The following is a 12,278-nucleotide window of genomic DNA, read 5'->3' as shown; positions in this document are numbered from 1 at the left end:
TGGAGTGTGAGTATGTGGGTGGGTGGTGAAGTTTAAGTAAGTGTGAAGAGTGCTAGGGGCATGAGTATGAATAGTGCTAGGTGCATGAGTCTGAAAGGTGAAAGGTGCATGAGTATGAAAGGTGAAAAGTGCTAGGTGCATGAGAGGAGGGGATGTGCATTCAGAGAAGGAGAGGTGCATTCAGTAGCCTTCAAAAATATCAAAAGACATGAATTTAAAGTAAATATATAATTTACTTTAAATTCATCTTCATACCATTATTATATTAATAATTTATAAATTCAAAAATATAACCAACTTTATTTCTACCTGAAAAATGTTCAAGCTTTATACTATCCTATATCCCAAGTTTCAACCATTATACTATCCTATATCCCAAGTTTCAAGAAAAATAATTTCCCTAAAGGACTTTTATGGAACATTTTAATCATATATGAACTTTACTTATGTTCTATATTATTTGCATCGAATGATTTTGAACTGTATTTAATTAATTTTAAAAAATTTAAATTGCCCTTCATTTTGAAATTATAGATTTATAATTAAAAAATATGTTTTCTTATTCTGTTTTGGAAATAAAATTTTGAAAAATAAAATCCAAAAATATATTTTATTCTGATTACTGTTAGTATGATAGATCAATTTCGTATTTCATTTAATCTCTTCAATTCTCTCTGAATCTACATCTACAGCAAGCAATGAATCCAATCTCGTAAAGTCAATATAAGAATTCCGTTCAAGAATCACTAAAAAGAATTAGTATTATTTATGGATTTTTACTCATAAATCTGAATTCGTAGGTAAATTCAGCATTACCTACAAACAACATTACTATAGACATTTCTCACAGATTCTGAATCCGTAGGTAAATTCAGCTTTCCCTACCAATTATTATCCACAGATCTTATTACCTACCAACTTTTACTTACGTACCTCTATTACCCACCAACTATTCTCCACGAATCTCTATTACCTACAACTATCACTCACAGATCTCTATTGCATGGAGATCCATTATTTATACTCCACTTTTTGTCAATAAAGAAAGATATGTTATGTGCATGCGAATATATGTTATGGTGTTTTCAATAAGAATAGATTCTTTGGTGTGATGAAACAACTTGATTATGACTATGTTTGTCTGAAGTTGTTTTCTTATGGTTTATATTTGATACGGTTTTTTTGTGAATGACAGAAAGAAATAGAAGAGCAGGTAGAAAGAATTTTGAAAATTCAAGAGATGGTAAAAGAATATTTGAAAGTGGAAGATGAAAAAGAGGAAGGGGAAAATAAAATGGAAGCCATAAATAAATGGGAAGCCAAGTTGAAATATAATTTGGAAGCCTTAAATAAAAGGGAAATCGGGTTGAAAAATAAATTGGAAGCCTCAAATAAAATGAAAGTCGATTTGTTTAGCAGATATTGAAGAGAGAAATGATATATTGAGAACCAGTTTTACTATACAATCTCTAATTGAAGACTCATGTCGAGGAAGGAACCATCTCATCACAATATTTTATTTCATTTTTTTCTTAAATATGAAATATTGTAAATTTACTTTGTTATCAAAAGAGCTTAGGCATTTATAGATAAGTGAACTAAAGCAAATCCAATAAGATTCCATTGTTTTTTATTGCTTTTTATAAGTTCTAAAACAAGTTTTATATAGCCTACCAGTTTAGTTTTGTGTGTGTGATAAGTGGATTAGTATATAGCAATGTGACATGTGCTTTAGAAAAGAAAACTAAAGAATATAGTTTATTGTTGTGTATGTAATGGTTAAAAGTATGATGTTTCGGTTACCATTCTAACTAACTATAATTTTGTTTTGTTTTTCTCTTATAAATATTATAGAAAAAGATTATTCAAGCAAATTATATAGATAAAGTACTAAATGAAAACTATTTTTATTATAATACAATAATGTTTGAAAATTATAAATTTAACTTATATTTATATTACTATACATATAGATATAAGTCATATAACCATTTATAAAAGTTATGTATATTTTTTTAATAGTTTAAATATTATTTATTGTTATAATTTTCATTTCACTTAGTAGAAAAATTATCATTTTATACTAGTAAAGTTTTAGATTACTTTATTTGTGGGTATTCGCTTTTAATCTTTACTTTTTTTTTTTTGTATTTTGTTATGCTCTCTATGTCTTATGACGAATACTTTACTTTCTTTTGTGTATTTTATCATGCTCTTTATGTATTTTATCATGCTCTTTATGTCTTATGCTTCATCACATGAAGACCAAAAATATTTATGAAATGAATTATATATATTTAATTTTTTTTCTGCTCTTATCTTATAACTTTCAATATTATTATTTTCATTATTTTTGTATTTTATTTAATTATAAATTTATCATTTATTATATATATTTTTTAAACTAACTGTGAAATATAGGAATGTCGTGAATCAATTAGTGAACCACACTTTCAATTTAAATACAGAAGAAAAATTGTATGTTTTAATTTTATTTTTGTTGAAAATGTTTGGTTTTTGTTATCTATACTTTGTCCTTTTCAACATTTGATTTGTACAATTATTCTGTAGATTACCCAATGAGAATGAATGGTTGCGTAAATTTTAAATTGTGTTCACTTAAATTATATATTATTTTTATGCTTAATCCTTCCTTTCTTCGTTACTACATTCACAATAAATATTTTTCCACAATCACACACAACACAACAGAAGTAGATTAAGTGAAGTAAGGCATCAACCCAATAAAATAACAACAATGAAAAACATGAATTCAAACAACAACAGAAGCTTCACATACTAAAATATAAATAAAAATGGAGAATGTTATTATTAGGTATAAAAATTGGTGGGGAGGAAGAAAACCAAAATCAATACAATACGAGAATCAGAATTTGCAACTTACAATCGATGCGTATCGAGTGAGTATAAAACGGTGTCGCTTTGCTTAAGATACGGAGTAATCATCATCTAGCTTCGTGACTATTTAGTTGGTTAATAGTTGGTTAAGGTGTTCGGATTTAATTGGTTAAGGTGTTCGGATTTAATGTCTAGCAACACGCTCTCCCCTTTTTCATTTCCTTATCCCATCTGCATCTCCCCTTGTAAAGCCTATTATGAGTTTTCCCCTGTGAAAATAAAGGGGTTGTAACTAATGGACAAGTAGTGAAGTTTGTTATTAAGATTAACCAGGGTTCATGGTGTGCAGAGTGAAGAGATAATAGGGAATAGGTACTGGTGTTCTTCTAATACTATTATTATTATTTTTAAGGATAGTCTTGTGGAGGCTTTGGGAGCTGCTATAGTGTTTCAATGTGGAAGATTTCTCTAGCTCATAACTCTTTCTGAATTGGTTATGTTGCTGAATTTTATGCTGTTCATAATAGAAGTACATAAAATGTCCATATAATGTTTCATAAAATTCACAAGACACACCTTGCAGATTGAGGCACATTTGTTATTGTCAACCCGCAGATTTCCATTTAGTCTGTTTTAAATTGGTTAGAATGAGTTCTGTTTTATGTATTACTCAACTTAATTTTAATCTGTTAACCAACATGTTGAAATTGCTCACTTTGAATGTCCTGTTCATCAATGTTGGCCAGATTCACCAGACTCATACTTGTTCCTGTACATTTATCTATACCTAAGAGATCCTCTTTTCTTCCATTTCAACTAAACATTATTGTTGGTGTTATTAACTCATTAATATCATTTGTTTAAAGCATGTAAATGGGACCAGTTGCTAAATGATAGTAGGAAGAAGATTCACCACCTTGTGAACAAGTAAAGCCTCAAATTAACCAGCTTGATGATATCTCCAATTTTTCCTTTAAGCCAGAGCTATACCTTTTTGGCATTAACACTCATAAAGGGAGCCAACTAGAGAATAAGCTCAATGTGGCAAAAGAGAATACTGTGTTGGATGAGTTAACATATTAGACAAGATAGGATTGAGAATCAATGCATTGGAGAAAAAGTTGTAAACACAAACAAATATAAATTTCATGATTGGCACAAATTCCTGATACTAATTGTGACATATGCAGAACAGAAGAACAAACCTTAAACTAGATAATCTAACAAAAACTAGATAAATCCAAAACTATTTCTTTATTTTAGAAAAGAATATGTGCCTAGAGTTTGCTAGATGATAATAAATTGATATTTCTTCATATGTTGAAGAGGGGTTATGTATCTGTGCATGCACATATCAAGGTCTTCAACATAACCGTTGTTCATTTTCAACCACATATATCTTCATCAGAAAGAGTCTGAAAGTGATGTTAACTATAAGAAAGGAAACTGTGAATTGTTCCAATGGAAAAAAAGTGATTATGCAATTCAGTTTATCTTCTAAAAACCCCCAAAATTAAAATATTGCACAGGAGGCAGGGCAAATAACTATATATACCTTTGCTTCGAACCCTCACTTAATCTGTTGATAACATTTCCCAAAACAATTAAGCTCTTGTTAATATATTTTCCTTCTTTTAAAGGTACTCCATCATCTCCAGTCTTGGCAATCCTTTCAGAACCAGCTAGATCTACTAAATTCTAATTCCACAAACTCCACAATAAGCATGCGAATCACTAGTAAGAAATTGATATTTTTGTGATATTTCAAAACAAATTATCAGAACCACAGTTTATAATTATGAAAGATCAATCAAATACCTTTAAATTAAACTTGAATGGCCTTTACATTATTGATTTTGTTGAGATCGCTAGACTCTAAAAAGACACAGTACTAAGTCGGTTGATCAAAAACAACTTGGAAAGTTCATTCTACAACCACCAAGCCAAAAGTTTCTGTTTTCTCAATTTTTTCACATTCATAAAACTAAATCTTCCAATTTCTATTTCAACTCCAGTATTAACAAAAAACAAAGTTGTCTTCTAAGATATACATAGTGACAAATCAAAAGAATACATTCTACTCTCACCCTTGAAATCAAGATTGCACTGTATTAAATAATGAACAAAAATCATTAACTGCAAGACTAAAAAATTGCCAAAAAACTATAAAAAAAAATGTGTATAACAGACCACATGAATGCATTAGGTACTTCCCAGAGCAAGTGAATGCATCCCTCCATCAGGTAGCAGGCCATCCTTGGCCATTTCAGTTAGCACATTCAAAACAGCGTCCATGTTACCTTCTTTGAAGTTAACCTCAACAAGTACTTTAGCTACCTCAGCATCATTGAGCTTGCAACTCCTCAACACATTTTGCAATACTTGACTAAGCTCATCATTCATCCCTTCCCTAGATAGTGCCTTAACAAGAGCAATTACAGCCACCGTATGAGAAACAAAACCACAATGTTCCAACTCCGTGTACATCTTATACGCCTTGTGAACATTTCCACTTCTACAATGTCCGTGTATTATTAGACTATGAATTGTTGCATTAGGCTTATGATTCCTCCGAAGCATTGTCTCAAAAACTTGATCCGCTTCATTCATCAAACCCTTCATGCAGAATCCTTTCACAAGACCTACCACACTCTTAAACTCATTATTACTGCAGTTTTCGATCAGTGTATTGTATGTTACATGATTTGGTACACGCTCCTCGTAAAACAACTTCAGAAGAAGCCTCTTTGCTTCCTTCGTCCTAGCCTTCTTATTAAGTCCATTGATAAGTACACTGTAGGTAACATCATCAGGCAAAAAGCCCCTCTGCATCATTTCATCGTGCAGACGAAGAGCCTTGCTCAACTCACCCTGAGCGCAATGAGCATTAATCAAACTAGTATACGTGACCTCATCAGGGAGGAGACCCATTTGCAGCATCTCTCTGAACAAATCAAAAGCTTCCACCAGTTTCTGCTGCAGACAAAGACCCTGTATGAGCGATGAATATGTAATCCCATCAGGCAAAACACCCTTCTCGACCATCTCCTCCTTCATTCGAAACGCTTTCCCCAGCTCTCGCTCTCGGCAAAACCCAGCTATAACAGTGCTGTAACTCACAACATCAGGAAACAACCCTCTCTCAACCATCCCCCTCAAAATCCCCACGGCCTCCTCCACCCTCCCCAGAAAGCAATATCCATGGACAAGGGCGTTGTAAGTCACAACCGACGGCGAAAATCCACTAACAATCATCTCACTCAAGACCCTATAAGCATCATTCAGCAACCCTTTCCGGCAGAACCCATCAACCATGGTGGTGTAAGTCCTCTCATTTGGCCTCAGCCCCCTAACACGCATCTGATCGAAAATCTCCATAGCTCGACTCAAATTCCCAGCCTTGCACATACAGTTGATCAAAGTAGTGTAAGTAACAACATTTGGTGACAACCCCTTCCCAACCATCTCAGCAAGCAGCACAAAGCCCTGGTGGAAATTCCCCTCCTTGCAAAACCCATTAACAAGAGTGTTATAAGTGACCTCATCAGGAACAAACCCTCTCTCACTCATCTCCTCAACCAACTCCCCAACCTCACTCATCCTCCCTTCACCCAACAATCCATTGATCACCGAATTGTACGAAATCAAATTCGCAACCACGCCCCTCGCCGCCATCATTCTCAGCAGCCGCATCGCCTCCTTCACCTTCCTCCTCTTGCAGCACGCGTCGATCAGCGTGTTGTAAGTAACCACAGTCGGCGAAACCCCTTCCCTCTCCATCTCGCGCACGAACCCAAACCCCTTCTCCAGGTCTCCCCGGTCAGCCACGCCGCGAATCATGATGTTGTAAGTGTACACGTTCGGCGACACGCCGCTGCGGATCATCTCGCGGAACATTTGCTCGGCTTGGCGGAGGGAGCTTTTGTGGTGCACGCGGCGGAGCAGCGCGTGGAGGATGGCGTTGTGGGAGAGGAGGGCGAGCGCGAAGCCGTGGCGGGTGGCGAGGTGGAGGACAGCGAGGGCTTTGTCGGGGAAGTCGAGGCGGGAGAGGGATTTGACGACGAGGTCGAACCCACCGGCCGCGGCGGCGGTGGAGGAGTTGCAGAGGCTGTGAGTGTCATGAAGGTGGCGGAAGAGGTCGGCAGCGGGGTGGTGGAGGAGGGTGGCGGCGAGGGAGTGGGCAGTGTTGTAGAGCTTGAAGCGGGTGAGGATGTGGATGGCGAGGCACTTGCAGTGCGGGGTGAGGAAAGTGTGGGCCTGGGCCTGGGCTTGGGCCCATGAGAGGAATTTGAGGAGAATGCGTTGGTTGGATTGGGATTGCAGTAAAACGTAGGAAGCTGCATTGGGTGTGAAGTGAGGAGAAAGCGATGAGAGCATTTGAGGGTGGCGCTTAAGGTACGCTATTGCTCTCTCCCCAACGATAGCGTCATTGGAAGAAGATGAACACGCACTCCTTGTGTTTGACGAAAAGCAACGACGCTGATATTGAGTTTTGGGGAAAACCATTGTGCTTTTGCCACTGCTGCAATACCCATCACTTCTAAGCTCCTATTCTTCATATGTCTTTTCTCTTATATTGTGTCCTCTATCGAAGAATCAAGCTACAATAAATCTGAACCCATAGATATACAAAATGTATAAAACCGTGATGTCAGAAACTCAGAGTTCTTGAAACTTAAGCATAATTATTTCTTGATCACAATTATGGAATATTCAGTTGGTGTTCTTTATTGTTATTTCACATGTATTTTTTTTTTTCTAAGAATTCAAAAATGGGACAACTAAAATTCAAAATTGTTAGATTTTTTATTCTTGGAATTATCTTCAACACCATGATGAAATAACCGTGTTTTTTTTCATTTTTTTCTTTCAAAGGTATTTCATTATAACATGATGTCTGTGTAGCCATTAATGAATGAAATCATAATATTTAATGGCTTGACCATATCAGGTATTCGTGAACTTGTTTCATATGACATCATAGTTTGGCATACATATATTATATTTATCATTATTATAATAGTAATTATAATTATTATTATTATTATGATACTCACATTTATTTAAAAGGCCAAAGTATTCAAACAAACAACTCCTTGTGCTCTTTATGATCTTTAACCAAAAGTGCATTAACATACATACTCCAAAGTTGATGAAAATCAATCAATTAGAAACTACAGGATAATTTATTTGCCAAAAACCTTGAGACAAAACATATGATAAGAAAAACAAAAACAAGAAGGTGCAATAGTTGGTGCAGGTCTATCATGGCCACTTCCAGAAGGGGTGAAACATTGGCATGACAGCAAAGTTCATGGTGCCATTGCTGCAATGAAAGCCATTTCTCTCACCACAGGCAAAGAAATGTGGCTGCCACTTCCTCAACACAAACTTGAACCCCTCTCCTCCACCTTGCATGGGACTTGCCAACATCTTAGCCTTTTTTATGTCACACTTCAAGAAGCTCCCATAACTCTTGAACATGTACACACTGTGTGGGAAACTTGTGGCATTTGGAGCATCATATTTGAAAACTGCATCACAAATTCATTTGTTATACCATATTTCAATCATAATCTGCATTTTGATATATTAGAAATAGTTTAGTAGGAAACTGACCAAGAGTATCATTGAGGTAAAATGGGGCATTCTTGATGGCCCAATCAGTGTAGTTGTAGCCAAAGTGCCAATGCTGAGAACCACCCACAAGAATCTCTCTGGGTTGTTGCTGTGTTTTGTTTTGAGGATGATTCCCAAACCTTGACCACCAATCAGTGTAGTTGAAACCAAAAGACCAATCTTTGTTGGCCATGCTCACTGAAAACATTGAAGCACTCACAAAAACTATTATCATCACTCCATGTGTAAACTTCAGATCCATGCTATAGTCTCACAAACACAAGTGTGGCTAAACAAAACAAAGGAATCAATGTGGTGAATGTAAAGTATGATTTGGTTTTTGTTGTTGGGAGAATGGTTGGAGTGTAGGGTTCTTATATAGGGAGAGAGCAGAAAGAAAAAAGAGTAAGTCAAATATTATGGATTTGACTCCAATGTGATATGGTGGTGCAAAAGGGCCAAATCAACTTCATAGTTGGTTAGTAACTTAATTGGTATATTGCACATTGTAAAAAAGAGCTGAAATCTGAACAGTTGTGTATCTTTTCCCAAAGTTTGGTTTTCAACTTCTTTTTCCACACCTAACCTTTCACAAAAAAATGTGTTAGACTTTGGCTATTGATTATGTGTTACAAAATGTATTTTTGGCTACTATGAGCCATTATTCATAATAGTTTGTTCCATAATGTATAATAAACTCAGTCTCCACAATAAGAGATTAATTGAAAACAGTAACCATCTCTACATCTATACTAAATTATAGTAACAAAATGTTTTTTATTAGTTGAAGGTGTTAAACTTTTATAATTTTCTGATAAAAAGAACCAAATATATTTATGTATAAATGTTAAACTTATGAACATAATGCTTTAAATGAAGCCGAGTTAATTTTTTTTGAATCGAGTTCAAATTTTTAAAAAGAAAAAAATGTAAATATATAAAAACTATAATAAAAAATGAAAATAGTTATTATACAAAAATAAAAATCTTATTTTTTTATAAAAAATTATCTTATTAGAAATCACTATAATAATTAGTATATCACTTAAATTTCATAGATCATATATCATTCCATAAAAATAGTATTATTAAATAAAAGAAATACAAATAAATATGGAATGATTAAATGAAAAATCATAAAGAAAAATAAATTAGAAGAATAATATACTTAGACAAGCTATACCTATTATTAAACAAAAATTAAGAATAGACTTAATGATAACTTATGCCAAAGAAAATTCTGTTTATGAATGATTTTTTTATATAATAAAATAAATATCATTCTTATAAGAGAATGTATCTTTGTTTGTTTGGATGTATAGTGAAGGAAACCATGAAGTCATCCAAATTCTAAAGAAATAATTATTGAATCATTAATTCAATATTAGTTGATTTTATATATAATTAATATATATTAAATTATTATTTTTTTAAATTATATATATGAAAAATTACTTCCAACAAAAAATATCAGTCAAAGTCAAAGGATAATGGAAAGTAGTGTGTAGAAATGTAGAGTCATTGTTGAGAAATTTGTACATGGTTTCATAATTAGTATGAATGGGTTTTGGCAAGTTGACTACTTCAGCAGTGATTGCATGATGAGGGATGAATGACGTATTATTACAACATATTCACTCCATTTCGTTGTTTTCAAAAGATAAAACTAATTCTATATTTTTGTTTACATTTCCTTCTAATCCTAGAGTTATTTAAAATGTAAATAAAATTAATTTCTTCAAAATAATATTTAAATAATTTACAGTATAAATTTAAATAAAATTAATCTCCTTAAAAGTAACTTTAACTTTATAAATTTAAATAAAAACATGTAAATCAATAAATTTTACTTTTTAGAAAGAAAAAAAAACATATTAGGGAAGATTTCATGCCACTTAAAGAAAAAAAAACACATTAGAAAAATACTCATACCACTTAAAGGAAAAAAAAAATTGAGGGTGAATGTGAAATTCCAAATTAAACAAAAATTAGCAAGTTGAATTAGATATAAGTAAAAATATCATACAACATGATTTTTTTAGATTTTAAATTAAATATGATATTAACTTAATCCTCGAACGGGGTCAGAATCAAGAGAACAATTGATCCACTTCTCGGTCGATTGGTCTGCACCTCACTCCTTCCTCTCAGATGAATTCTTACTACTCTCGATCTTCCATTTCTCCTCTCCTTGAACTCCAAAATTTGATGGTATCTGCAAAATGCACTCCGACGCTCAAGTCAAACTTCAGCACTCAACACTCAATATTTAGTATTAGATGATTGTGTACCTGATCATTTGGGATTTATGCTTATTTATATAATTATTGTAGGTCCATTGTTGTTAATAGACCTAATAAAAGTAAATTAAAAATGTTGGGTCATTAATCAATTTTGTTGTTGACTATGTCGTTTGGTCTGGACCGGATGCCAGGTAAGAGTCTCGGTTGTGCGGACTCTACCGGTACATGTAAGATTATAGATTTATGCAATAATTATCTTTAAAAAAATGTATTACTATATTTTCTAATTAACTAACACAACAAAATTTATATAAGAACCGAAATTTCTTTATTACTTTCAACTTTTTTTAAAACCATAGAAAGAAGTTAATTTGTGATTATACGCCATCAAGCCTTCATTGTTACATCATTCATATACTTTCAGTTAATGTTGCAATTATAATCTTTCCATTGCTACCAACCCACTTACATAATGTATATTATATAAACCCAATTACATAATGTATATTATATATATATATATATATATATATTTCGCGTTTTGTCCCAAAATCAGTGGAGATTCTTACGTGGAATTTCAGGAAAAAATTATTTCGGAAGAATTTTTCAGAAATTTTGTCCTCTACCAAAACTTGTGAAATTTCGACCTACTTTCTGAAATTTTATTCTGGGTCCGTATTGCGCTGAAAAAAATTCACACAAGTACTTTCATATGTTGTTTGCTACCAGGTAAGGAGGCACGTCCATAAACAAATCACAAAAATAAGATACGGGGGAGAAAAGCCAGGACGTTTTGTTTTTGGAAAACCAGTTTTGTTCACTCTCGGTCTGGGATTTACTACGCCTTACTCCTTGGGTATTTTGGTCTGAAATTTTTACCATACGTTCGTCACTGTGTCTACTGAGTTTTGGTTGTGATTTGAGCTCCAGATTCGTCCCACAAGATTGCAATAAATTTTTTATTCATCACTGCCAAGGCTGAAAGGAAGGTTCGTTTGTGTGTGAAACAGTTTGATTTTTTTCGTGGGTGAATACTCATCCGTTTGACCTGAAATTTGTCGCGTTTTGTCCCAAATTCAATGGAGATTCTTATGTGGAATTTCAGGAAAAAACTATTTCGAGAGAATTTTTTAGAAATTTTGGTCCTCTTCCAAGGCTATCCTCTACCAAAACTTGTGAAATTTCGCCATACTTTCTGAAATTTTATTTTGGATCTGTATTGCGCTCAAAAAATTCACACAAGTACTTTAATATGTTGTTTGCACCTAGGTAAGGAGGCCCGCCCATAAACAAATCACAAAAAGAAGATACGGGGGAGAAAAGCCAGGACGTTTTGTTTTTGGAAAACCAGTTTTGTTCACTCTCGGTCTGAGACTTACTGAGACTTACTACGCCTTACTCCTTGAATATTTTGGTCTGAAATTTTTACCATACGTTCGTCACTGTGTCTACTGAATTTTGGCTGTGATTTGAGCTCCAGATTCGTCCCACAAGATTGCAATAAATTTTTTATCCATCACTGTCAGGGCTGAAAGGAAGGTTCGTTTGTGTGTGAAA

General features: G+C 33.7%; 2 protein-coding genes across 2 annotated transcripts; both read right to left on the bottom strand.

Moving 5' to 3' along the window:
• Positions 1–4,840: 4,840 nt before the first annotated feature.
• LOC137806115 (pentatricopeptide repeat-containing protein At5g39710) lies at positions 4,841–7,481 on the bottom strand. Its single transcript, XM_068606072.1, has one exon. It carries the CDS (start codon positions 7,363–7,365, stop codon positions 5,062–5,064), a length of 2,304 nt encoding a protein of 767 aa, XP_068462173.1. The 5' UTR covers positions 7,366–7,481; the 3' UTR covers positions 4,841–5,061.
• Positions 7,482–7,938: 457 nt separating this feature from the next.
• LOC137806118 (uncharacterized) lies at positions 7,939–8,840 on the bottom strand. The gene is made up of 2 exons (XM_068606078.1): positions 8,479–8,840; positions 7,939–8,393 (listed from the first exon to the last, which is right to left on the bottom strand). The coding sequence occupies exons 1-2, from the start codon at positions 8,738–8,740 to the stop codon at positions 8,125–8,127; spliced, it is 531 nt and encodes a 176-aa protein (XP_068462179.1). The 5' UTR covers positions 8,741–8,840; the 3' UTR covers positions 7,939–8,124.
• Between the last annotated feature and the right edge of the window lie 3,438 nt (positions 8,841–12,278).

The sequence above is a fragment of the Phaseolus vulgaris genome, chromosome 3 (genome assembly GCF_000499845.2).
Source record: "Phaseolus vulgaris cultivar G19833 chromosome 3, P. vulgaris v2.0, whole genome shotgun sequence".
Taxonomy (NCBI): Eukaryota; Viridiplantae; Streptophyta; class Magnoliopsida; order Fabales; family Fabaceae; genus Phaseolus; species Phaseolus vulgaris.
This window is presented reverse-complemented; position numbering and strand designations above follow the sequence as displayed.